We start from the raw sequence: 25,956 nt of genomic DNA on the forward strand, positions 1-25,956 counted from the left end.
CGTCAGCGCCGCTGCTGTCGACGAACCTAAGGAGGACTCGACGGCAATTTGTACAGTCCGGCGTATTTCTTGGATGTCTATTCGAGACCAGAGAAATTATTTTGACTCGACATGTGGATATTGCAATCCCGCGAGTCCTGGCCCGCGGGACGCTGGGAATAATAATGTCGCCTTGTAGAGGAAATTCGGAGATTTTGGGAAGCCTCATAAGGCTGAGACGAGTAACAGCCCAGTTGTAGACATGACAGCTGGTGACAATGCGGAGACACCGCCGGACACCTGGTGGCCACAAACCGCTTGGGCTTGAATCTCGGCGAGAAGGATAGAGATTCGGCTGGGGTTGTCGGTCAGACTTGTTCCCGTTTCCAGGAAAGAAAAAATATCGACAATACGACTTACTAGAAGACAATCCGCCCTGGTAGGCGAGTCATGCCTGCGGGAATGTTCGACGGCGAGAAAGCGATAGGCTCACTGCCATTTGGTGATATGGGATGGCTCAGCTGGCAAGGCTATCGTTCCCACGAGATAGCCTTTGTCCAGGCGGGGAGGAGCCATTTTACCGCAAAAGCCTTGCACCTCCCTGGACGAAAAGCCCCTTCTCTCCTTCCCCATGCAAGCTTCCCCTTTGTCACTTCGGAGCCACGGCCTCGCAGAGTACGAGGACGTCGTCGGCTTGGTGGAATACCTCTTCCCTGACGCCGCCCTCCCACTTGCCGCAAGCACCCTCGTCAACTCCTTCACCCATAATGATGAGATCTATTCACCCAGCTCGCAAGCCTGGAAGGGGTACCCGGTATCCTTCGATCGAGGACAGCACGCGGCGGAGCTATGTGTGTTTTTGAACATGATAGGGAGGAGGTTGCGGGACATTTGCGCGGAGTCGAGGATGCCTGTCGATGAAAGGATATGGACCCTCCAAAAGATCGACTACAGTAACAATAATTGGACACCAGAGCTCGAGCTCGTTCCAATCGATGGACCGTCCAAGCCAACACTCGCCGGTGCCCGCCTGTTCCTCCGGTCGTACCGCTCAGCATTCAATGGGGCTGCCAGGGTGTTCAAAGCCCAAGAAGACCGCCAGTTCTACCTCTGTGCTCAGTTTGACGGACCCCAAGTCCGTTTACTGTACTACGACCACCAGAGATTCGCGTCTTCCGAGCTGTTTAACGCCCACCAAGATACTCTTCGATTCATACGGATGCTGGCTGGACTGACACTTGGCTCCTATCGCATGCTTGGCCAGTCACCCTTCATTGTGTATGAAGATGACCACAGGGTTCTGAAGGGGTGGAACCCAGCCCTGGAATGCCGTGTTGTAAAGACGCTGCACCCATTATCCGACACGAAGAACTCGAGTGTGGCAGGGGCAAACGAGGAGCGGGAGAGAGTGCGTTGTAAAGGAGGTCTGGGAGGGAACGGTCTTCGGCTGCAAAGTTGGTATCCTTTCAGCGATCAAGGATATTCCAGGAGTCCCGCAGGTGCAAGCAATCGAGGTGTTGACGAGTAGCAAGGATTCGATCTTCCTCCTTCTATCGAAGAAACCCACGCCTGCTCGGAAACCTCAACCACTGATGCTTCGCCGGATAACGATGGTGCCATGCGCGGACGCTCTCCTGTCGTATCGAGACAACCTGGAGTTGCTGTCTGTCTTCATGGACACTATTCAAGGTGCGTAGTTTAGCTGTCGAGGATGAATGTGACTTATGTCGGAAACATAGCTCACCTATATCTGCTCGAAGGTTGCAACATCCTTCATCGAAACATAAGCGTCTGGAGCATCATGATGTTTGATTCCTCGAGATACCTGGACCTGGTCTCCTTGCAGCATTGCGTCCTCAAGCCATTGACCAAGAGACTCCTCCGAGCGGGACTTCTGACGAGCTTCGGTCACGCTATCCAGCTTCAGGACGATGTCCACAGTGCCTCCGATCCTAACTGCCTCCACGTAAGCCCGGAACCATATGTTGCTTGACGAACGACAACTGACCTTAAAACACAGGGCGACTACACATCCGTCGCAGTTGAGCTGCTCGTGCAAGGCCCAAAGTGTCCTCATCATGTCAGACACGACCTCGAGTCATTCTTTTGGACGTTTTGCGTTGTGTGCGTTGGCCACGCTACTGAAGGATCCCGAACCCTGGGGGGTACATAGGGAAGGACAGGGGTAACCCCCGGGTAGTCGGACACCTACCCTTACCCCCACCCCCCAAAACCCTTACCCCTCAGTCAGGGGTAGGGGTAGTACCCTTACCCCCCAACCCTGGGGGTTTTGACCAAGGGTTTTTAGCATTTTGGCACTAATCATTAATTACAGTAGATTATATAGATATTTTGATGTGTTTTATCACTCATACAGCAGTTATTTAGTAGAAACTATACACAGATGTTGAAATAAACAGGTTCCGAGGCCTGTTGGGACTCGGGTTCTTTTGCGCGGGGTTTCGCGCGTCCAAAATTCTCGACACCTGAAGGCCACGTGACGTCTGGTGAGGTCGAGGGTTCGACTCTCGATGTTGCGGATTTTTCTTTTGTTGGTTTTGGGGCATTTTGTCCCAACAGGCCTCGGTTGTATGCCGTTTAACGGCCCGCAGCCCACTAGTTTTGGTTGATTTTTATCAAAACCCTTACCCCCGGCTGGGGGTAGGGGTTTGGCCAAGGGTAGCCGGAGACCTACCCTTACCCCTACCCCCGGTCTACCCCTGGCCTCTACCCTGGGGGTTTTAAAACCCCTTGACCATCCCTAGGGGTACACCGTCCACTGACGCAATTCTCCGCATCCTTGGTCAAGGAGAGCACATAAACAAGGCCAATGGAGCAGCAAGACAGGTCGGTATACGAAAGTGGGGGATGGTGTGCAATGAAAGCGCATTCCGGGCCACGCTTCTCGCCCATTTCTTGCCACGATTCGCTCCGCTGCGACCCCTTGCTTGCAAATTGCGCGAATTACTCTTTGGGGACGGTATTGCGACGTCTTCAACAGGTTTGGGTCAGGACGTGACACATGATGATATGATTGATGCTTTTAAAAGCGTGGTGCAAGTCTTGTTGAGGGAGGTCGAAGAGGAGGAACGGGTAACGGGCAGAGACGCACTCACCACAGATCCCGACGCATGAGTCAGCCGCGCATCCGGATCCTTGATGGACGGGTCGGCCCCGAATTTCGAGGGCGGTCGAAAGGTTTTAGAAGTACGGTGTTACTTAATTGTAATCAATAGCATGTGTGTACAAAAGGGTACTCGACGAGAGAATCTGAACGGAAAATTCGAAAGGAAGACAATTTCGAGCTGTTCAAAGTGTTCCTAAAGAACAAACCATCGTGAAGTAGGTTGTCAATGCGTCGCGGCCGGCGGCAACTGTGCAAAGGAAGAAGATCGTCCATCAAAAGGAAGAAGAGAATTTAAAGGGAATGGCCTCCTGAGAAATGGGACGGGTGACCAGTAATCAGTCTTCGCCTCAAAGTAACCCTCAGATCATGAGGTTTCGTGCTATTCTCTCGATTAGGGTCCACCGGCGTGATGCATCATCGGTGCCTAGCCAGCATGTAACTTTAGTGTCTGTGGATACATACAGTGCACTGTGCGTACCTTAGCATAACTTGGGGGGAACCCAGATACTGAAGAGAACGGTTGGCCGGCGGCGCTTGTATTATTCGTATTCAACGCCATGGTCGGGGCGATCAATGGGTTGACAGCACCGGAGTGTCCCCATTGCGCCCCCTTCTCCGAGTCCCTTCTCCTGCGCATCATCAAGAGCACTGCAATTACTGCAAGTGCAAGAGAGATTGTTGCTACAACTGACGCTGTCGCAATACCTGCAATGGCGCCTGAAGATAGTTTGTTATTAGCAGCGCCAGATACGAGGCTTAATCAAAAATAGCATGTCAGAGCCCTTCAACGAAGCAATGGTGACTACACCTACACCTGGTGCGTTACTGTAACTGCGGGCGCTGAAATCACGACGGCCCCTCCTTCCGAAAGGCTATAAGCAATGTACGGCTCAGTATCTCAACGACGTAGGCCCAGACATATCACATACCTTCCCCCTATCGACTCCGTCGTGTAGACTTCAGCGTAATCAATAGCCAGAACTTCACCGGCATCTGGGGAATCCTTCACAACCCTTAATGTATGATTTCCTGCCCCAAGACCTCCAGCCCAGAATAGCAACTGCTTATTCCGATGGTAATGACGGTTGGCGGAGAATGAGCGCGCAGGTCTGTCATTAACACTCGCCGAGTATGAAGAAGCACCCCTCGGTCCAGCAGAACCAAAGAGAGCAACACAGTCCCCTGAGAACAGGACAGATGCTGAGTTCCGCGGTGTATGCAGCCGCAATGGATAGAGACTAACCCTGTAATGAAATGGGTTAGTGTTGTGAGACGAGAGCGGGCTTTTTGGTAACTGACTCTGAAAAACAGCTCTACACTTGCCCCCGTCTGTGACGTGCCGCTAAATATCATGGCGGTCAGTTACATGCCAAACCAAGGGCCCCAGCGACTTACTGTCCCGATCCACCACTGAACGAGCTTACTCCCTCAGGCGCAGTATTCCATGCGCCCGCTGGTTGATACACAAAGGTCGGATGAGAATCCTGAATAGTATTCACGATGATATCTTCTCCGTCCTCGCCGATGCTGGCTTGCCAGGAGACCTGTCCCGACACACCATCTTGTTGAGTTCCCTGCAGACCGCGAATGACTTGGAGAAGAGGATGCATACAGTGTCAACATCCAACCAAGCATCCTCTCGGTTGACCAACGTCACATCATGAACTCCCTGCGGAAGCCCCTCCACTTCAAACAATGTAGCATTGAATTGATCCTCTCCTTGGGCGGTCCTTCCATTCCCTTCAGGATACTCTAGTCCATCCACGGACACCTGGTATCGACCGTGGTTCCCCCGCATAGATCCGTATATCCCAGTCGCAGTGCCGTAGAATTGGAAGGTCATCGAGTCACCCAAGGTGTCTGTCCCCATGAAGTTGGTGTCGGTGTAGCTGTCGGTATAACGGCGGGACGAAGTCGTGAGGTTGAGTACTGTGACGACGAGAAACCCCGGGCTGGTTTATAAGAACATACTTTGACAAGAGGGCATCTTCGCTATAGCCAGACCGCCCAGGACACTCTGTCTTAATTATTATAATACAGAGGTTGTAAAAGGCAGGGCGTTATTATAATCTGCGCTTAGATCCCTCAGATCGATGTTATTATAATGTCGTGTATAATCCGTACATGCCTTATATGTACCATCAGTCCCACCAGAAGCAAACCCAGGTGACACCCGGTGACACTCCCCATCAGCCTCTGGCACCAGGGCGGCGCCATCACTCCCGCAACCCACTTCCCACACGTTGTTCATCAGCCCAGCGCCCGCCATCAGCCATGACGAACAGGTCCCACGGCAGCTGTCGCTTCGCGGCGTCAATCCATCACCACAGATAATCACGCACCAGGGACAGATCTATATTTAGCCAATAACCAGATCTATATTTAGCCAATAACCAGCGACCATTTCCGAGACAAACGGGGTCGCGCCGACATCACTCCCCTCGCCCCCCGCACCCACTCGGCCCTTCTGGGGCTAGACGCAGCCACGGACTACCTCCCGGGATGCAGGCAAGACCAAATGAGACGCCATAACCGTAACAAAAGCCCCCGAGAACGAACGAAAAAAGCGCCACCAAACCACGAAAAAGAACGCGAAAAAGGATGGAAAAGAAAAGCAAAAAGAAAAAGCGGAAAAACATAAAGAAAACATAAAAAGAACGCGAAGAAAGATGGAAATGAAAAGAAAAAGAAAAAGCGGAAAAACATATGAAAAACATAAAAAACAGAAAGAAAATACATAAAAACATACAACAAAACACACAAAAAAAGGACACACAGCGAAAGCATAGAAATGCGAAGAGCGCAAGCGTGTACCACCATGCAGAAGGGAAAACATCCGGCGCGCCAGAAAGGCAATTGGGACGTAAATGGTTTCACCGATCACTCTGACGGGAAAAGTGAGAGACCTAGAATAGCGCCTCTCATACCCCTCATACCCCAAACATCCCCCAAGGAGCAAGAAAACCTGTCATTATTAAAAAACGTACAACTTAGCGCCTACACTAAGTACACAAGCAAAGCTAAACATAAGAAAACGATGTCGGGATTGTAAACCACGCAGAGTCCAAAGGAAATGTCAACAGACCCAAGAGTTCGAGCGTTCGAGGCTCGACAAGTCCAAAACGTAAAGAGCAAGGAACAGATCCACATGCCGTGCGAAAAATGTCAACACAGCCATCGCCGGCATCCAACTCGTTCAACGATCAGTTTCGTTGGGCACGAGGCACGAGCGCATATCATCCACCGCCATCTCCCATAGTCGCGTGTCACTGCCGTCTTTCCACCAAAGCAAAGTTTCCAACACGAAGGCAATGCCCGTAGGGCCGGGTTTTCGCACAGTCGAGAGGGATTGGACAGGTCCAGAAGAGCCTATCGGTACAGGTAGGCCATCTACCCCAATTTTACGCCACTTGGGCTGCATACTCGACCACCAGGCCACCCATCGCTTCCCGAAGTCGTCGATGTCGTCAATCGGAGGGGCAACCCCCATCTTCCTGCCCGAAGTCACCCAGCGGCTAACCTCTGCCGGACGTGATTTCGAATTCGGAAGACGACTCTCCACCACCTTGTCCCTCTCAAACTCCTCCCAGGAGTCCACACACCGAACCCACGCTGAAGATCCAGATCTGCTCTTCCACGACGAGGCCATATCTGCCACCCACGACTTCGCCTCGCGATTCCCTCTGCGAGCTCGCTTCCCCCGACCTTCACTGGCAGTCGACTGTTCCAAACCCCTCTTCCTCACCAAACCCGCCTCGTCAGAACCATCCTCGGCGGATACGGAATCCACTCTAGCCCCCTGCCCGTTGGTGATATCCGCAAGCCCACCTGGAACCCTAGGTCCGAAGACAGGAGGAGACTCGTCATCACGCGGAGGAGGAGCAGGGAGGACGTAATTCAGGCTTAGGGCAGAACGATCAGGCCAGGGCATCGAGGTCATGTCGCTGTAGTCAGCGCCAAGCGAGACCATATCTGACGCAAGGGAACCAGCCTCCGGTGTTACGCCTGAGGGTCATCTGACCCTTCAAAAATCGCGAATAACACACCGCCGGACTAATTTCGTCCGGTAAAGCGTACATTTCGATAAGTGACTGAAAAGCCCTAAGGCACTGTGTTTTTCATAACCGGCGGTCACTTATTCTGTCGTATGAGTTGAGACCGAGCCCAGAGTCGTCAACTAAGTCGAAACTCTAAGAACGACTCTGAAAGAGGTTGAAACGTAACGCATCATTGATACCGTAGTAACTGACGGGTTAAGGATGTGTACTGGACCGATTGAAGATCGAACTACGGTAGTGAGAATTTGGCACGAAGTCCTCACCGCCGGGAGCAAGACTATCCATGGGAGTGCACGATCGACTTCAAATCGACTAGAAAGCTAGTAGCGACTTAACAAGAACGACGACACTTAGCACCAGCGCCTGTCAGTACCCTAAGAGGAAACGCCCATAAGCGCCGCCGGACGGTCGGAATCAGCCATCAGTCGCGGAAAGCAAAAAGGGACCTCTACGGATTAGGTACGAGATCGATAAGATAGAAGCTGAGATAAGATAACCAGAACGACGGGACCAGGAACGGATCACACGAGAGGTTCTATTCCGTTGGACAGGTGTCCTCTCTAGGACAGATGAAACAGGGTACTAACAGTCCCATGACCTGTCAACAGAAAAGAAGTAGTAGCAGAGAGAAGGGACAGAACGAGAATCCATTCCCGCCCCCGTCGTCAGACCCGTACCAGACGCGGCCACAGAGGATGACACGGAACGACGGTCGTCTAGGGAGTCGTCAACTCGTCAGTTAAAGGAACGAAAGAAGAAAGAAGAGCCTACTTACCCAGAGTAGACACAGGAGGCACTGAAGAAGCAGGAGCCGCTTGGGAGACTGACGAGCTGGTACCAAAGACTTGACGTTCCAGACTCGAAGTACCAGAAGGCGAGAGGGAGGCAGGAGCAGATTCGCGTCCCTCCCCTCGAGAGAGAGCAGTGGGCGGCAGAACGACGCCCGGCGAAAAATTGCGAGGACGAACAGTAAGACGAGGAAGTTGAGGGTGAGGATGACGAATAACAGGGGTACCAGGAGGAGGCGAGGTGTGGTCAGCGAGCCATGCAGCTCGCTCCCGCCTGTACTTGGCCAAAGCCTCTTCAAAAGAGACGGCCACATCGATATAGATGTGCCAGTGCTAGATATTGGATCCCTCAGTAATACGTCACCCGCCGGGACAGTCAGAAACTTACTTGATAGTGAGGATCTGCCCTCCAAGTAGCCCAATCCATAGGCAACGCTGGAGGAGAGATGAGTCGCCATCCTCGTAAAGTGTTGTCACGAAGGCGACGAGGGATGAGGAACGGCATCTCAGCGTCCTAACAAAAGAATAGTAAGTAAGTAGCCGAGAAGAGATAGATAAGGTAAGACGAACCGCCGAAGGAACAATAGGACGGGTCAACCTTAAGATAGCCATCTGGGGGTCGGTAAAGACGACGTTCATCATTCGACGAATGCCCATATTTCGGTGGACAGGTTCAGCCCAGGCCCGCCAGGAGTAAGGCGCAGTAAGAGGGTAGCGAGGATGACCAGGGGGACCGTCATTGCCTTGATAGACAGTCATGAAGGCCATGGTGTAGGCCCTCACTGCCATCAGCGAATGACCGCCGGGCAACCTCTGTAAGATACACTGAAAAGTCAAGTCAGAGGACAGAAAGTTGAAGAAACAGCACAAAGACTCACCAAGTCGTTATAAGTGGCGAAAGATAAGAAGTCCCACTCAGGGGAATATATAAACGCCTCCTCGAACCTGAATTGGCCGAGGAAACGATTGAGGTGGTCGACGATGAAATTCCAGCACTGTCGAAGATAAGGGGAAGAACGAAAGAGACGGAACGTTTCAGCGTTGTCGTCAATTTGGAGACGTTGGTCGCCAATTTGGATGAGGAACTGCTGAGGCGAGAAGAATGCCTCGCAGCCGGAGAGAGTAGCAGGTTGAGGAGTGGACATCGATGAAAGATAGCACAGTACAACAGTAAGCCAGGAGCTTGGAGAAGGGAAGACCGGCGGTCGTCCCCTATATATAGGCCAAAGAACGACCCCGAGCGGATAATCCCTCTAGGAGCGCAGACTGACTTCATGAGAAGAGGTGGGGAAAGTATTAACGCTGGTACTTCCCAAAAAGGAAAGTGATAGACCCTAACAGGAGTCAAACCACGGCAGCTTGACCCTTAATATGTGGTATCAAACCCCACTAGAATTTAACGCTCTACTCATCTAAGTCAAGGGCAGAAAGATCAGAGAAAGTAGAAAAGCGAAATTGTCGATCCAAAGTACGTTTGAAAGCAACGTTTGATGTCTTGTCGTAACGGCGGCAGATTCAAGAGCCACTTAAGCGCCAGATCACAAAACACCACCGTATCACGACAAGTCCAAGTTTGGGACGACGGGCTAGTCTAGCAGAAGTGAATTGGAGTTCCTGTAAGGTGGCGAAGAACTTCAGAAGTCGGATGTCAAGAGGAGTGACGGATCGTATATGTCGAAGTTCCAAGAACTTCGACAAGAATCTGACTGGGGACAGTCCTCATTCATAAGTTGGGGGGAGATGTTACGCCTGAGGGTCATCTGACCCTTCAAAAATCGCGAATAACACACCGCCGGACTAATTTCGTCCGGTAAAGCGTACATTTCGATAAGTGACTGAAAAGCCCTAAGGCACTGTGTTTTTCATAACCGGCGGTCACTTATTCTGTCGTATGAGTTGAGACCGAGCCCAGAGTCGTCAACTAAGTCGAACTCTAAGAACGACTCTGAAAGAGGTTGAACGTAACGCATCATTGATACCGTAGTAACTGACGGGTTAAGGATGTGTACTGGACCGATTGAAGATCGAACTACGGTAGTGAGAATTTGGCACGAAGTCCTCACCGCCGGGAGCAAGACTATCCATGGGAGTGCACGATCGACTTCAAATCGACTAGAAAGCTAGTAGCGACTTAACAAGAACGACGACACTTAGCACCAGCGCCTGTCAGTACCCTAAGAGGAAACGCCCATAAGCGCCGCCGGACGGTCGGAATCAGCCATCAGTCGCGGAAAGCAAAAAGGGACCTCTACGGATTAGGTACGAGATCGATAAGATAGAAGCTGAGATAAGATAACCAGAACGACGGGACCAGGAACGGATCACACGAGAGGTTCTATTCCGTTGGACAGGTGTCCTCTCTAGGACAGATGAAACAGGGTACTAACAGTCCCATGACCCTGTCAACAGAAAAGAAGTAGTACAGAGAGAAGGGACAGAACGATGAATCCATACGCCGCCCTCCGGCGGTAGTTACAAAAAGGGTATACCATCTGTTTCCGCGGAAGCATCTTCACGGAGTAACAATGGAGTTTCCCACAACACATTGGTTCCGTTCCGACTGGACGGAACTACCAGAATTCACGCGCTTCAACAGCGCATCAATAGACGCCTATGGGCATACTCGGCACGACACCGCCGGGGCTTCTTTTGTCGCGTATCTTTCCTATTTCGTATTTCTGATTCTCTCGTACCTCCGCTCCGTCTCTCTACTCTCATTTTCTGTATCATGCGCATGTATTCGGTTTGTTTTATAGTCTTTGCTAGTCTTTGTTTTAAAGCTCGTAGTCAAACATTTTGTACCATATATATAGGCCCGCCGGGCAAAAGAATCAACAGATACCCCTTTGACTCGATTATATATCTTGTCCTGATCGGCACGAGTCGTTCAGTAAAACAAAGAGGAATTCTCTGAGTGTTGAGTGAGCGAGTTAACGAGTTAGAGTCGAGTCCGAGTTTGTGCGTGAATACACGCAGTCCGAGCTTTTAAAACGAGTCAACGAGTGATCCCGCCGGGACGAGTTTTAAGTGTTTCCAAGTCCAAATTCGAGTTTCGAGTCTAAGTCGTGTTTAAATCGAGTCGCGAGTTGAACTTAGTGTTTCCCTTGTGTGTAGAGCACAACAAAATACAAAACACCACCTGCATAAAGTCAAGAGCCTTTTCAAAGCTCTAAAAACCCTAAAAACCGTTCTATACGAGTCAGAGAGTCTTCTCCTCGTTAACTTAGTCTACTAAAACAACAACCCCGTCGAACTTGCGTGCCAACGTACAGACAGTACCTAAAAGTCTTTAGATTCGGCCGTCGGTCTTCATCTTCGTGTCACTTGTCTCACAACAAGTTCCACTCGATTCGGGACCGCCGGTTGTCTTCTTGCTCTTCTTTGTGCTTTCTGTGCTAGCCAGCACATCACCGGTCGCAGAGCCATAGCAAGAGGACCATCTACCCTTTGACGGTCCATGACATGTGCAGCTTCGTCCATCAACTCCTTCAGCTCATCCAGAGGCCCCGTTGGGACAGCAGTGCGTTGGGATGGCGGAATGGGGATGGGGGGGGACAGTGGTGCCTGCTTCTGGGACTGTGGGGACTGTGGAGGTTCCTTCTGGGACTGGCGAAACAATGCGGGTCTGCGAAACGTCCTGGGGAGAAGCGAGTGCACTCGCAGGGGAAGGCCCAGGAGGGCGTATCGGCGCTTCAGGGGGAGTGCCTACGTCACGGACGGGAGGAGGAGCAGGTGCACCGCCGGCGTCTGCGACAGCCGGGATCGGAGTTTCGCCCGGATGCCGCTTCGAGGTAGAGGAACCATCTTCCTCGTGCGGCTCGTCCAAATTCATGCCAAGGACCTCCTCACGAGCCTCGTCCAACTCGTCGGAAGCTTCACCATCCTCGGGGCAACCGTAGCATTACGTCCATGACGGCGTGTAGCGGCGATTTCAGCACCCTGGCTCTGCGAACATCCTCGGCTAGATGATCGGCGAAGTAAGTCAGCTGTTCATCCAATTACACGCGACTAGACTTACGATAAATCATATGCAGGAAAGCGGAAAACGGCTTGATGTACGTGTCGTGGAACGTGGGATGGGCCTTGTTGAAGGTCAGTCCATGGACGTTGCGACCTTCGTGGTACGAAACAGTCCTGATCTCGCCGTCGTTTTTCATGGGATCAGGTCCACCACAGAGCACCGTGAAGCTCCAACCGGTCTTCTTCGCCAGCGCCGAGAGCACCCCGTTAAAGATCTCTTTCAGCACCTCGATGTTTCTGAGAACGAGGGTCAGGCCAGCAGCCCAGAGCGATCTAAAAGGAGCCACATACCGAATGTAGGTTTCCGGCGATTCTTCATCGCGCTCCATGGCATCGAGCAACACGTTGGCGAGTACCTCCTTCCGCTTCTCCCTCTCCTCCAGGATCTGCTTCTCTAACTCTTCAATCTCCGCCTTCGTTTCAGGGGTTTCATTCTTCCAGCACTCCTCGGTCACGCGATGGATGATGGAAATCCTCTCCCCCGCCGTGGGGGGATGGCCAAGCTTGGCAAACTCGGCACGAACCTTCTTCTTAACCCTCTTTTTGTAGTAACGTTTCGAATACAGCTGCTGCTTAGTGAGGGCTCGCGAAGGCTGGCCAGGAGGGACGGGGTTCAATTCGACCTTAATCTCCGCCTTCTTCTTCTCCTCGGTGCCTGAAGTGTTGTAAAACCACCGCGAGACGCGCTGGAAATAGACGAGAGAAAAGGTTAGCGCCCGCAATCGCGACCTAAAAACTGTCATAAAATGCTCACCTGTCTCCTATCCTTCTTCCACTTCGCCAGGTCGAACGATGGCGCGTCCGCAAACGCGTACGCTTCCGCCGATACAGGTCGCCAAGTCTTGCGTTTGCCCTTTGCGGACACCGCCGCCGCGTGCGCCTCCTGCTCGGCCTTTAGCTCGTCCGCGGGTGTAGGCCACCCCAGCTCAACACGCGTATGGATGCCAACCCAGAACGCAGAGAGAGCCTTCTGGCCACCGTCCTGTGCCTTCTTAAAATTCGGGTACTAACTCTCCATGTACTCGATCATCGGTCGGATGAATCTCATGGTGAAACACCTGACCTCGCCGTGCCAGATTAGCGATTAGCTCTCGCGAAGGGACGAAAGACTCACCTGGGTTAGGCGGATATAACCTTTTTTTTCACTATCTCGATGGCCCAAAAATGGGTGGACCACGACTGGAGGCCAAAGAACCAGTGAGTCGCATTTGGTCCTGCTTGGCACCCTGGTCAACTGCGCCAAACAAGAGCAGAATAAATATGAAGAGTGGGCTCTCGTTTACCATCAATCAGCAGTCAAATCGTATCCGCGCTTACCGTCATGTCCCAGCCTACCACCCAGCAAGTCATCTCCGCCCTTGTCGCTGTCCTCCAGGCGATGTCTGTCCACCCAGCCGCGGTCACCGCCGCACTCGAAGGTCTTCCCACCGCCGCCGCGCTCACTGTCTTGCGCGGGGGTCAGGACGGTAAGTCACTGTTCAACACCGTATTTTACTTCGTCTCAAGGCTCTCCTAGACACGCAGCCAAACACCCCCGCCAGCGATGACAGTTTCGATGTTGTCATGGACCATGCCGACCATCTCACCCACCTCGCCACCGCCGGGGGCACCAGCGTTTTCGTGCGCAACCCTCCTCGCGACGTTGGCAGCATCACGGGTTTCGTGTGCGCCAACTGCAACGTCTACAATCTCGTGCGTGACGCCAAGGAAACCTGGTACTGCATCACCACAGGGCAGAGGGTAGGGGTGTACAAGGGCTTCCACACCGTCAAGAACTGGGTTCTCGGGCGCCGCGATGACCAAGGCACCCTCCCGCGAAGCTGCTCTGGCTGAGTGGGCCAAAGCGTGCAAGGCGGGAAACGTCAAATGGCCCGGCGTCGACAACACCAACCCTGACACCTTCCACCCCGCGGGTGTTGCCGCCCATGAGGCACACCTTCTCGGGGATGCTTCCTTCCCTCCCGCTGAGATCGATCCTTGAACTCCTCCTTTATGTACACGTCGTGGTATCCAGTCGTCGCCCTCCCCCGCTCGGACACTGCTCCCCGATATTTAATTGCTTGTGTTGTACCTGCTGTGCTCGTCATACCTGTCACCTACTCTGCTGTGTCTGTCTCCACAATGCCAATGCTATTTCTTGTTCTCCGCTGTGTTAAGCAGTCCAGGCAGGAAATCCCCGTGAACGTGCCCAGATCTAAACCGTAAGGAATAATCGGGAGTGTGTCTCGCTCGCGGCTTCGCCGGATCGACTTACCCCGCCCCTGATGGGTGCTCAACCATTTCAGGGTACCTCGCGAGCTCGTTCCGTGGTTCAAGAAATTATTTACACCTAGTAGTGATAGATTACATGCCACGGACGGCTGGTTCTATGTGGCGAAGAGTTCCCCTTTCGAGAAACGGCTGGTGAACTCGGGAAGACCGAGGAGAAGTGCGACGGTGAACTCCTCTAGCGGGCGCTGGACGGCGTCGATGACCATATAGGCGGCGCACACTCTGCTCAGTTGGTCGCCAACCCCTACCAGGTTGAGAACGTGGCCGTGGCTTGTGTCAACTCGCCTGCGAATGGCAGAGAGTCCATTCAGGTATTCCTCCACTCGCATCCGAGCCTCTTGCTCTCCCATTCGCCCCGTCGCAATATCCTCACCCAGGTCCCTGAGGAAGCGCTGTGGCTCACGGTTCGATAGCAGCGTGGCCACTTGTTGCTCTTGTCTCTTCGCCCGGTCAACCCAATATACTGGGTCTGAGAAACGATCACTGAGTCCAGTATCAGCGCACGATCAATGCTGAGTGCACAGGCCAGGAGTCCCACCTGGATAACTCGGTAGTGGTTGTGGTTGAACTCGCCGAAGCGGCTGCCTGTAACGAAGGGGCTCTGAAAAGGGAGGTCAGCATGTTGTGCACCGCAGCGGTGAGGCTGAGGGAAATTGGTCATCACTTTTTGCTCGAACGGCGTTCCAGGCGCCGGAGTGCTATAGATTCACGGTTGCTGGTGTAGGGCTCGTCAGTGGGTTTTAAACACGAAATTAGTTGCATACACACCTGTGGTAGTGTCGCTTGCTCTTGATTCGGTTAGCGTTCTTGCGCTCCTCGTCCGTGTGGTACTTTCGGGAGCGACCCATGGTCGTGGTTAGCGCTCAAAGGCGGCAATCAGATGGAAACCCTTGACCTTTATGTGGAGTGTCTGACTTTTATTTTCAAAGTGCTCGGATTTCCGCGAAAAAAGCACCCTTGGATAGGTAGAATTTAGCTTGGAATTGTACCCAATTTTGTGTAATTTACCAGTCCTTCCCTCCACCACAGTCGAGGTCATGAGTATCGCAGGGCCGGAGGCTTCCTCGACGACCTACCTCGGGGATGTCGAACCCCAAACCGAGGATAAACAACGTTGCCGCCTGTCATAAAAACTGGCTGCCTGGGGATTTGACGGTTCTTCCTTCCTTTCTTCCCTTCCCTTGCAGGACCCCTCTCGAGTCTATCTTGTCCGTTCACCCGCATCCGTGAGCCCAACCCTAACCGTATTTGCTGTTGCCACCTGGTCTGATAATGTTAAACTTTCTCCCACCCGCCGCAGGCTCGAAATGACAACCCCTCCCCTCACCCACCTGGAGAACAGGCTATTTGACGACTGCTCCTTCTGGTACGGCCCAGAAACCCAGAAGAGGACCGTCGAGGCTTTCATCGACGACGTAACGAACCTCCACATCCAGAACTTCGACTGTACCGTGACGCGTTTCTTCAACAAGAACCGGGCGGCCGATGCGTTCGCTGAAAAGAGGAAGGTCAGACCCCATCTCGTGCCAGACGGTCCGTATTACTCACAGTATTTGTCAGTGGATCTCGAGGGAGCTGGCGAGGAGGTCCGTTGAACGCTATCCCATCATGCCGCCCGTCGAGTGGGCGAAGGTCAGGACCTGGCGCTTTCGCGGCGTCCGATGGGAGCGTGTTTTGGTAAGCTAGTGTAGTTTCGCGTCGTTACCTGCCTGGGCTGATGTCCGACCACCAGATTGACCTCCGCGAGGAGTTCGAGTTCACCTTGCTTTGTGGTGGTCCCCCCCGAGGGGATGCTGCCCCCGCGGAACCCTTGGTGCGTGGAGTCGACTGCCGGATCTCCTCCCTTCTCACAGCCTTGTTTCCAGACGCTCTCTGGGGGTTTGCTTATGGCGATGGCACGCCAACGCCGCCTGCATGCTGAACGTCGTGAGGCTTTGGTGGCAAAGCGGTTGATGGAAGCTTCCAAGGGTCAGAAAACCTCGGACCCGCGTTGGGAGGACGCTGCGGTTGTTTCTGACAGCGAACGTGGCTACAAGGCCAACGCCGGCGGATCCAGCCTTTCCACCTCAAAGAAGAGTGTCGTCGACGAGGGCAAGACACGGGAGGTGAGCGGCGCGAAGAAGGGCGGTAGAGTCGGGAAGAAAAGCGCGAAGGGCAAGGGAAAGGGGGTCAAGGTGGTCGATCTTTCCGACTCTGAGACTGACATTGTCATTGCTGGTCCCTCAGAGGAGGGTGTCGACGACTGATTCCTCGCCGCGGCGGGAACAAGGCGATAGACGATTGCGCCGTTTGTTTGACACTCCGCTTGCGGACTTTTTACCAAAAATCACGATCTCCGCATATTTATGTATTTGTATTACCAACATCTTGTGTACCAACGCCGTGAATGTTACACCGTTTCTTGTTCTGCTTTTACTCTCCTCCTCGCCCAGGCGGGTTGGGTGGGTGTCGGCGTGGACCGGACTTTGTTACGCATACCGCGATGAGAACTGCTTGGGGTTCCCACCGGGCCTACCCGTACGTTTGCTCGGGCCGTGACTGGCAAGAGTCTTCTGGCTTTCGACCTTTATACCTCGACGATGGGAAGAAAACGAAAAACGCGGGCTAGGGACACATTCGATTGCGAGGAGCACCCCTCCTGGGTTCCTCGGGAAGAGCAGCGCACCCGGTTGGAGGAACATACCACCTACGAGGCGGGCGTCGCAGGCGACATCCACACATCCACCAGCTTCGTGAACGTCCCCCTTTCACCGCACAAGAAGGGGGCATCTCGTCCCATCGCCGATGAAGATACGATCCTTGAGTACTCCAACCTCGAAGATTTCTTCAACGGGCCGGAGGTTGGTGACAAGGAAGAGTCTGTTGAGGTGGATGGGTCCGGACGCGAGAAGAAGAAGCGGCACTACGCGGTGAGCCCATTCACACGTCTCTACCATTTCCGTTGGCTCACTCATGGGTGTCAGTCCGACCATCCCTTTTTGGGTTTCGTCGACGAGGTCGACACGATACTGGACGAGCTATTGAGATTGGAGACAATATCGACTCCCCCTTTGGAGTGCGAGGCATGCGGGTTGACTCTGGATGATGATTTGCAGGCCTTTCGCTGCGAGGACTGCTTCTCATCGGAGCTTTATTGTCGCCTGTGCTTGGTGGAGCGCCACGCGTCCTCTCCTTATCACTCTATCCATGTGAGTGTTGCTTTAGGGTAGTGAGGAAGGATGCTGACGCTGCGACAGGCTTGGAACGGGGCATTCTTTGAAAGAGTTACCCTCAAGTCTCTCGGTTTACGCGTTCAGCTTGGGCACCCTCCCGGAACTACTTGTCCTGTACCGGCTCGCGCGTTTAACGACGACTTTGTTGTGGTGTCTTCAGACGGCATCCATTGTATCGGCCTGGACTTCTGTGGCTGCCTTGGAGCACCTTCCCACTTTGTGCAGCTCCTGCGAGCACGACTATTCCCTGCAACTACGATCGACCCCAAAACGGCGGCCACCTTCGACGTCCTCAAGACCTTCCAGATGCTGTGCTTCACGTCCAAGATATCCGCTTTGGAGTATTACAAGGCTCTCGCTCGTCGGTCAGATAATACCGGGACTCTCAAGATTCCGGTGAGTCCGTTAGCTTTGTAGCCTCACACCTGACACTGATCGGGTCCTGCGCAGGACCGCTACGTGCCTTTCCTTAGGATGGTACATGTGTGGAGACACGTGCGTGTTTTGAAGCGAAAAGGACGCGGACATGACGCCGGTGGGAGCTGGGGAACCGCACCTGCAGCATGTGCTGTATTGTGCCCCGCCTGTCCCTACCCTGGCATCAATCTCCCCAAGGGTTGGGAGAGGTGCCGTCCCGAGAAGAGGTGGGTGGTGCTGGGTGATCGCGGTCGTTTGTCGCAGCTGACCGATGCCCCCAGGTTTATTTACCAACTGTTCATCGCGTTGGACGCCAACTTCCGCCTCAAGCGGCAGGCTGTATCTAGCGACGAAAACGACCCCGGGCTGAGTCATGGGTACGCTTATTTCGTGGAGGAACGACAGTTCAAACATCACTTGACCATCTACAACACTCTCATTGAAGACGACAAGAGTACGTGCAACAACCACGACGCCATCAAATCGGCCAGTATCCGCGGCGGAAGAGGGACTGCAGCCAGCGGAATCGGGACCGCCCAGTGCAGCCGCCATGACATGGCCCGCCCTCTGGGTGTTTGTGATTTGCAGAAGGGTGAACGGTCAGCGGTTTCCCGACCCATAAGGTCTCCCAATTTCTGACACTCTGGCAGATATGTGAACATGGATTATGTTTTCCTCTCCACGCTCTGCTTTCTGGCTCCGTTGTGGGTGGTCGTTTCGCACGACATCGCATGTCAATGGTCGAAGAATCTCGCGGATCGCCTCAAGAAGTACCCCCGCCATCTGACGGCTTCCGTTTTGCAACTGGCTTTTGTGTTCCTCGTCCCAAAGTTCCATCTCCCGGCCCATGTCAGCGAATGTCAGACGGCGTACTCTTTTAACTTTACCAAAGGGGTAGGCAGAACAGACGGGGAATGTCCCGAGCGTTCTTTCGCGGACACGAACAAGCTGGCATCCAGCACTATGCAGATGGGTCCTGGTTGTCGCAGAGACGCTTACGACGATCACGCGGGTGATCGTAATTGGAAGAAGACGACCCAGATCGGTGGGTACAAGGTCCTGGTTCCTTGACTTATGCATTGGCTGACACCTGCGTCTCCCAGCGGAAACATTAAAGGATCGTGCATTAGAGGCTTTGGCTAAACGCTCAGAGATGGTAACGGCTTTCCGAGAGTTCTCAGCGGCATTGGAGGAGTCGCCCAAGGGGTGGACAACATTGGTTAAGGCTTGGGAGGCCGACAATTCGAAGCCAAACCCTTTCTCGTCCCCTAAAACACGTAAGGCGGCTTTACCGGCTCGGGCTTCCCTCCTTCTTTTTCTCACTCCAATGACAGATCTGACACCGAGTGCTGTTCGATTGAAGCTAGCGGAGGAAGAGGAGAAGGCCGCGAAGGATGGAACACTGTCGTCGCCTCATTCTGAGTTGACACCCAGTGTGTTCATCTTCCAAGGTATCGAGCTCGAGGATGGCCCAGTACGTTCTGTTTCTGGCTGCCTTTACTTTCGTCGTTGCTAACGGTCAATTCTTAGACGCCGCCTGTTGTACGAATCCGAGGCCCTTGGACCCCACTCAACCGACCTTCAACGATCGAAGGTCCTGCAACTCTCTACTGCCGTTCAACGGCGGATCAACGCCTGGATCTCCGTCCAGGGTTCCTTCATGCCCCAGGCGTCAGCGCATCGAGCTTCGAAGTCTGGTCCTAACGACCCGACGGAAAAGGTGGCTCTGTACCTGCCCTCGTCGATTTGTGGGTCGATCACTTGCGACAAGCGGCTTATCGAGTGTGAACAGCGTTTCCGCGTGGCTCAGGCCGAGACGGCACTGCACGATATTCGTGTGGTGCTCATGTTCCGCTCTCAACTTTGGAAGTCGAAAAAACGATATGCTAGCGGAACTAGACAGCATACGCGGAGCAACGTCGTCCTCGACACTCTGAAGGTCAAACTTAACCGCTTGGCAGTGAAGTACCGGTTTCTCCGGGCTGCCCTTGTCAACCTGTCACTGATATCGGGAGATGTCAGCTGGCAGGACAGTTTGCGGGTACTCGCGGATGACGACGTCAAAGCGCTGACGGGGGACGATGAGGCATTAGGGGAGGGACACAGGGTGCTCTCGTGGATTTGGACGACGGCGGGGGTGGGAGATTCGATGGAGGGTTTTGTGGCTACCGGTGCGTCCTTCCGGCTTGGTGCTTCGACGTAAGCTTATGTCGCTCCTCTTGTCTTTCATCAGAGCTGCGTGTGGAATGGTGCAAAACGCGTGCGCGTACACATCGTTGGCAGGAGGAGTGCATGCTCCTCGCAGAGGAGATGAGGCGGGTATTGGAATTTTGGAAGTACGAGATCAAGGTCTGGGAGAAGCGAGCGGCTGCTTGTGCCGAAGACCCGCACTTCGTAACCCCGGGGCAGACCGAGTTCAACACTGTACCTGAGATTTGGCAGTCGGAGGTCGACAAGCTAATGGTCGTCCGGGACGGGAAGGTGGCTTACGCTCGGCGTCAGATTTCGATCCGCAGGCGAATGTTGGAAACGGCGGAGCGGTTGTGGGGTGACATACGCGAGAGGCTCGTGGTTTTTGAAGGGCGCAGTGGTTTTATACCGGTAGAGGCGAACGCTGACGACGAAGTGGTATTTGAGGATAACGATGAGGAACAGGAAGAGGGAGGGAGGGTAGGCGGTTGAGCTATTTAGCATGTCGTTTAGTATGTTTTGCTCCTAGAATGTTTCATGTTTTTCTTTTTTCTGTGGCTGTTATTTTATTTTGTTGGTTTCTTTTTCCCTACTGGTCATGCACGGCTCTATGAGGAATCAGGGCGCAGGGGATCGCGCGAGGACATTCGGGCTGCGAGGGCTGCTCCCAGGCCTGTGTCGCGGAGGATAGGGCGCTTTGCATGTTTTGATGCGCATGTTTTGATGTGCGTCACAGAGAATCCCGGGTGGGGCGACGACATCATCCCAACCCCTTTTGGCAGCAACACGTGTCGTTCCCGCGAGCACGGAGGGGTCCCAGACGGGACGCGGGAAGTCACAGTCCCGGTGACGCCTTCCCAACCCCCTTTTAGCATCAAAGCTGAGACTCGGGACAGTCCCTGGCGCGTGGGTCCCGATTGGGAAGTGGCGCGCACGAGGGCGGGCCCCAACCGGGGACGTACCTCCTTTGGGGTGGAGGTCTTTGATCTGTCTGACGGGAGGATCTGCTCAGTCCATACCTGGCAGGTCCATCAGGGGCTGGGCGTGGCTGGGCATCACGCGCCTGCCCCGCTATACGGGCAACCATGGCATTATAATAAAGGGGTGATACCTGTATCCACTATATTATAATAATTCCTACAGAATGTAGTGGACCGCCAGCCTGCAGGCTGCTCCAGTGTATGTGAAGTAAGGGGACGAGTCTTCGAAGGACCAGGTGAGAGAAGGCATGGCGAAGTTGGAGTCAGGCCCCGGAGGGGATGGAAGGATAAGGATAAAGCACCTTTGGAAGTTCGAGGTCTGGACAACGTCGGTACGCTATGAATTTATAGAAGTCCACAGAATGAACGCCCTTATACATACTTACAGCGTGTTTGCCACAGAATCAATCACTGCTACTTAGCTTGCCATTGTCATTACGCGAATGTATGTACATCAATTTCATTTCAAGTTCTCAAATGTCAATGATCCGGCGCCTAACTGCCACCTACCCATCCCGAGTGCCTCTCTCCCCCAAACAACTTTGAGCTGCCGCTCTCAAATAAAAAAGACTGACCAGCTCAACTCAACACAGCTAGCAGCACTGGTAAAGAGATTGTACACTGGACGAGGCACTCTGCGCCAGGACAAAGACCTCTGTACTACTACTACTAGCTGCTACTACGCAAATGAATGCCAAGCCCGTCCCACATCCCATCAAATCGATCCTCCCTGGTTTCGGCGCCTAGAGATGAAACGCCCGAGTCCACCGACTTGGCCAGGATTGCATACAGTCCAAGGCACCCCTCGGAGAGGCGTCGTCTCGTTATTGGCGCATACGGACTCGGACTCGGAGGCAGCTCCGAAAGAGTCCGCGAGATCCTGCGACAAATTGGGATCACCCCCCGAGAGAACCGGTCGTATAAACCCTCACCATAGTCCATGGCGAGTGTCGTTGGCGTCTAGGGACAACTTGAACGTCACCTTCAACGTTTAACTTCAGCGTTTCAGTTATTTTTCAATTATTATTCATTGGGCGCCTAAATGGGTAGGGTATGACGAGAGGTACAACAACGAAGGGATGCTAGTAAAAGCCAATCCGAACACAAGGAAAGAATAGTGGATACATACATAGAATAATACACAAAGTAACAAAATGAGGAGGAATCTAGAGTTAAAAAAAGTCATCACAATCGTGATCATTGAACGTTCAAGCATCATGCCGAGCGGAGCCAAAAGTAAACAGAAACGCGAAGAAAGGCATCCTGACCTAAGCCCCAAACCTCCGCTCCTATCCTCTCAACTAGAAGGATCCCTTCCCAAATGCCGATGCAACAACTCGCTCAGCTTGTCCACCGCCAAGCTCCTAGACACAGCATTATCATCCTCCTCCCTTCCAACCTCCGAACCTCCCTTCCCACCCGACTTGCCAGGCGACATCACAATGGAATACCTCCTCGTTCGGTTCGGGCTCGCCGCCGTCTCGTCCCCATCCCTCGATAGATCAACATCGTCTTCGATGACCATCGATGCACGCGCGGTAATCGGTGTCGTTTGCAAGGCGAGGGCCGGGAGGGAGTAGCGTTGGCTCTTCCTAACCGTGTCTTCCCTCCTCTTCCGAGGTGAGGAAAGCGGCGAGGGAAGATTCGAAACAGGCGGAGTAAAGAACAGATGAGGATACTGATCCTCCACATCCTCCTCCAAAGCGACCTCCTCCATCACCACCTTGTCCTCCTCCTCCTCCAAAATACCTCCATGGCTGACTGGGAACCCATCCGATTCATCGTAATCGAAACGATTGCTCTCGGGTCTCGCTCGAACAGGACTCCCATCATGATCATCCTCGTGTGCCTCGAAGTCCTCCAAAATCTGGTGGTAGCTCTTCAACTTATGGTGAGGTTTAACCCGAAGGACACCCTTGCGCTCCTTCACCTGAAGCGAGCGGTCATCATGGCCATCTTCGAAGATACCTTCATCCTCCAGCAAGACGTTCCTGCCAGGATGAGGGTTATGGACCTCGACCGATGTATCAGGGCTACAGGTGACGTCGATGGCCATCAAGGCCTGGGGCGTTGGTTGCTTGGATGAAGGAATCGAGGGCATCGAGACCCATGCTGGGAGGTTCGACAACGAAGAGATAGTGTCGGTGGCAACACGAGGCTTGGCGTCGTTTCCAGAAGCTGAGGATTCTGCGGAGGGTTCTTCCACAATCGGGAAAACTGTCTCATAACAAGCATCACATGCACGGGCCGGCTTTGTAGACTCGGCCTTGCCAGTGGCGTCAGCGATGAAGAAAGTCTAGGTGATGTGCTGTTAGCTTCGACAGAAAACACCACGAACAGGGAAACCTACGCGTCCAGAACAATCCGCACATACGCATCGCCCACACAGCCGGCAATGATGCCTTCGCCTTCTCCACCCAAATAGTTTTCCGCATCGCATGCACTCGTTTGTCCTCCCATCGGGGATCCAAACAGGTGGAACCCAATGGTCGACCTTCCTGCGTACCTCGACCTTCTTGTCTTTCTTGCCAACCAGGCCCTTTGCCTTCTTGGGTGAGATGGGGGTGAGCACTTTGTGATTGCCCTCAGAGCCAAGGGCAGCAAGCCGGTCGTCCGACGGATGGAAGGGGAGTGCTTGCAGTGACTTTCGGATGTGATTGGTAGATGACGACGATGTCAGGGTGGAGTTGGGGTTGGTCGCGTTCAGCGTGACGAGTAGGTGGGCTTTAGCCTGACGGATAGAAGAAACCCATTCTTCCCGCTCGTCTTCAGAGGCTAAGAAGGAAGGCGCTGTCAGGTAAAACGCAACTGGAGAGTACGTCAATGGGGCTTACCAGCGTAGACGACAAAGCTACCATCCGGACTGAGCACCTCAAACCGTCTCTCCTCTCCTATCACAGACCCGACTGTGACCTCCAAGTCTACGAGGTCAGTCCGACCCTTGTAAACCCACTTTTCGTCAGAAGACCCCATGGACCGACGTTTAGACGTCGGTGGAGGAGGGACTGGAGGAGGATTTGAAAACTGATTTGACCTCCTGTGCAGAACAGCCCTAGTCAAAGGCGAAATGGGGGTCGAAGGAGCACTGGACTCGGTGGACGACGCGTGCAAAGAGCTAGGATGCCCTTCCGACCCAACACGAACGAGTTCAGCTTCGCTCTTGCTGCGACTCCTGACAAGGGGAGGTGGGACGGGTCTCGGCATGGAGATCGCGGAGGAGTGGTTGCTACCACTCCCGTTGCTCATATTGGCACTGCTACTACTCCACCCGCTCATGCTCCATTCCCAGTCCCACGAGTTTCCAGCGATATCGGTTGAGGCGAGCCAGATGAGGCAGTCGGAAAATAGGAGGAACTCGCGTGGGCGAGGTGAGGCATTGCGTTCTGCTTGCATGAGTGTTCCGCGCTTGACCAGGGTGCGACCGGGTGAGATGAGTTGGAATGGCAACCCAGACGTCGAGCGTTGCAGGGCGAGTAGGGCGAGTGTTTGAGCGTGACTGTGCAAGGAAGCATTGAGGGCCAGAGTGACTAAACGGAACGGGATTAGTGAGAATACAAGAAGGGTCTACAGCTGTACTCACTTTTAGAGACCAAGCCATGAGCTTCAGTCAGGTGTCCGTGCTCAGGATCATCCGGGTCGGTGTTGTTAATAAGATCCTTGAGCATGAGGAGATATCGAGGGCACCGCTGAACAATGGTGAGGAGCCAGTCTCGTAGCTTCAGCTTTCCACAACGGGGGTCAGCCTCCTTTTCCTTCAGAAACGCAGCAAAGGTAGCGTTATACTGTGGGTTTGGTCTCGCCAGAGTGGGAACGGTAACGAGATCGGTTAGGGAGGAAATGATAGACGAGAACTGTGTAATAAAAGGGTTGTAGAGGGAGAGATAAGGGAAATGGGATAGAAGAAGTTGTGTGACAGAGTCTCTTGACTTTTCCAACGCGGAAAAGAAGGAGCGGTGAAAGTTCCAGATGTCGATAAAGTTGGAAAATGTTGCTGTTAGGGTGGCTCTGTTGAGAATAGGTTCTGGGGTGTCCAATGACTCGATAAGGGGAGCTAGGAAATGCTACAGACCGCCGTTAGCTTGGGATGACGGAATTAAAGATCAACTACGCACGGAATAAATGAGATCCAAGCCTTCGACATACGCCTTCTCCGTCTCGTAAAGCTCGTCGACAATCTTGCGACGCTTCTGTGCCCGAGCAGCATCGCTAATGGCTGGCTTCACACTCGAGTCGCGTCGCCTGGTCCTCCTCCGAGGCGACTCGACAGACAGGGGTCGAGCACGGCTTGGGCTTCGCAGCCCACCAGGGCGAGATGGTTGCTGCGCCTCGGCATCCTCAGGGACCGAATCTGCAGAGGCAACGCTAACCACGCTATGTCTATGAAGTGGGGTAGGCGCTGTAGGGAGTGAAATCCGTCTGAAGGGCAGATGTGGGCCCCTGGGCTGAGCAATCTGCTTAATGGCGGGGTCAGAGCCGGGGAAAGCGACGGACGACGTGCCTACGGGCCATGGTCAGCATCGACAGAACAGACCGCAACAGCGAACATACCTGAAGACATGACTGCAGAAAGAGAGCCCTACGCTGTAAACCCTTTTATCATAACCCAACCAAGAACTGAAACCGTCCTCAACGACAAGAACGACGACGCCCGAGAGGCCCTATTCGGGAAGTCTGAACTCTCACAACGACAAAGTCTGAGCCTCAGAGAGTCTTAGCGATCTGAGAGGCTACAAGCCGGCGGTTGATTCTGAGATTAAAGATGGTGAGCTCATCGAGCTCGACGGCGTCGACGTCAGGGATGATGCCCCGCAACGCCGCTCTAAACGGCGAGCACGACAAAAGCGGACTTTGCATCTTTTTCACGGTCCGACACAGGACCATCATCTGAGCTTGAAATTGTACAGGCGCTTAAAT

The 25,956-nt window shown here is 53.5% G+C and overlaps 10 protein-coding genes across 10 annotated transcripts; 4 read left to right on the forward strand and 6 right to left on the reverse strand.

Moving 5' to 3' along the window:
* Positions 1-610: 610 nt before the first annotated feature.
* CC1G_08376 (other/FunK1 protein kinase) lies at positions 611-3,114 on the forward strand (the record flags this gene model as incomplete). Its single annotated transcript, XM_001831720.2, has 5 exons — positions 611-1,387; positions 1,458-1,668; positions 1,719-1,945; positions 2,000-2,103; positions 2,745-3,114. The coding sequence occupies 5 exons, from the start codon at positions 611-613 to the stop codon at positions 3,112-3,114; spliced, it is 1,689 nt and encodes a 562-aa protein (XP_001831772.2).
* A 383-nt stretch (positions 3,115-3,497) lies between these two features.
* On the reverse strand, positions 3,498-4,949 carry CC1G_08377 (hypothetical protein; the record flags this gene model as incomplete). Its single annotated transcript, XM_001831721.2, has 6 exons — positions 3,498-3,530; positions 3,585-3,861; positions 3,919-3,978; positions 4,036-4,350; positions 4,502-4,650; positions 4,719-4,949. The coding sequence occupies 6 exons, from the start codon at positions 4,947-4,949 to the stop codon at positions 3,498-3,500; spliced, it is 1,065 nt and encodes a 354-aa protein (XP_001831773.2).
* Positions 4,950-6,302: 1,353 nt separating this feature from the next.
* CC1G_08379 (hypothetical protein) lies at positions 6,303-7,185 on the reverse strand (the record flags this gene model as incomplete). The annotated part of the gene is made up of 2 exons (XM_001831723.1): positions 6,303-7,111; positions 7,161-7,185. The coding sequence occupies 2 exons, from the start codon at positions 7,183-7,185 to the stop codon at positions 6,303-6,305; spliced, it is 834 nt and encodes a 277-aa protein (XP_001831775.1).
* A 746-nt stretch (positions 7,186-7,931) lies between these two features.
* Positions 7,932-9,097, reverse strand: CC1G_05875 (hypothetical protein; the record flags this gene model as incomplete). The annotated part of the gene is made up of 4 exons (XM_001831724.1): positions 7,932-8,285; positions 8,341-8,466; positions 8,523-8,777; positions 8,831-9,097. The coding sequence occupies 4 exons, from the start codon at positions 9,095-9,097 to the stop codon at positions 7,932-7,934; spliced, it is 1,002 nt and encodes a 333-aa protein (XP_001831776.1).
* A 2,348-nt stretch (positions 9,098-11,445) lies between these two features.
* Positions 11,446-13,295, reverse strand: CC1G_05876 (hypothetical protein; the record flags this gene model as incomplete). The annotated part of the gene is made up of 6 exons (XM_001831725.2): positions 11,446-11,835; positions 11,891-11,913; positions 11,971-12,209; positions 12,264-12,658; positions 12,727-12,963; positions 13,290-13,295. 6 exons carry the CDS (start codon positions 13,293-13,295, stop codon positions 11,446-11,448), a joined length of 1,290 nt encoding a protein of 429 aa, XP_001831777.2.
* A 55-nt stretch (positions 13,296-13,350) lies between these two features.
* CC1G_05877 (hypothetical protein) lies at positions 13,351-13,953 on the forward strand (the record flags this gene model as incomplete). The annotated part of the gene is made up of 3 exons (XM_001831726.2): positions 13,351-13,438; positions 13,489-13,712; positions 13,777-13,953. 3 exons carry the CDS (start codon positions 13,351-13,353, stop codon positions 13,951-13,953), a joined length of 489 nt encoding a protein of 162 aa, XP_001831778.2.
* Positions 13,954-14,338: 385 nt separating this feature from the next.
* Positions 14,339-15,091, reverse strand: CC1G_05878 (hypothetical protein; the record flags this gene model as incomplete). Its single annotated transcript, XM_001831727.2, has 4 exons — positions 14,339-14,726; positions 14,782-14,844; positions 14,908-14,958; positions 15,012-15,091. 4 exons carry the CDS (start codon positions 15,089-15,091, stop codon positions 14,339-14,341), a joined length of 582 nt encoding a protein of 193 aa, XP_001831779.2.
* A 459-nt stretch (positions 15,092-15,550) lies between these two features.
* On the forward strand, positions 15,551-16,489 carry CC1G_05879 (hypothetical protein; the record flags this gene model as incomplete). Its single annotated transcript, XM_001831728.1, has 4 exons — positions 15,551-15,751; positions 15,804-15,920; positions 15,976-16,056; positions 16,109-16,489. 4 exons carry the CDS (start codon positions 15,551-15,553, stop codon positions 16,487-16,489), a joined length of 780 nt encoding a protein of 259 aa, XP_001831780.1.
* Positions 16,490-16,822: 333 nt separating this feature from the next.
* CC1G_05880 (hypothetical protein) lies at positions 16,823-20,554 on the forward strand (the record flags this gene model as incomplete). The annotated part of the gene is made up of 11 exons (XM_001831729.1): positions 16,823-17,152; positions 17,207-17,431; positions 17,480-17,851; positions 17,906-18,099; positions 18,154-18,471; positions 18,523-18,917; positions 18,976-19,149; positions 19,207-19,346; positions 19,403-19,414; positions 19,467-20,043; positions 20,106-20,554. The coding sequence occupies 11 exons, from the start codon at positions 16,823-16,825 to the stop codon at positions 20,552-20,554; spliced, it is 3,186 nt and encodes a 1,061-aa protein (XP_001831781.1).
* A 1,785-nt stretch (positions 20,555-22,339) lies between these two features.
* On the reverse strand, positions 22,340-25,600 carry CC1G_05881 (rho guanine nucleotide exchange factor; the record flags this gene model as incomplete). Its single annotated transcript, XM_001831730.2, has 7 exons — positions 22,340-23,338; positions 23,549-23,817; positions 23,877-23,982; positions 24,187-24,569; positions 24,623-25,103; positions 25,155-25,540; positions 25,591-25,600. The coding sequence occupies 7 exons, from the start codon at positions 25,598-25,600 to the stop codon at positions 22,340-22,342; spliced, it is 2,634 nt and encodes an 877-aa protein (XP_001831782.2).
* Positions 25,601-25,956: the final 356 nt, after the last annotated feature.

This window comes from Coprinopsis cinerea (genome assembly GCF_000182895.1).
Source record: "Coprinopsis cinerea okayama7#130 chromosome 7 map unlocalized cont3.7, whole genome shotgun sequence".
NCBI lineage: Eukaryota > Fungi > Basidiomycota > Agaricomycetes > Agaricales > Psathyrellaceae > Coprinopsis > Coprinopsis cinerea.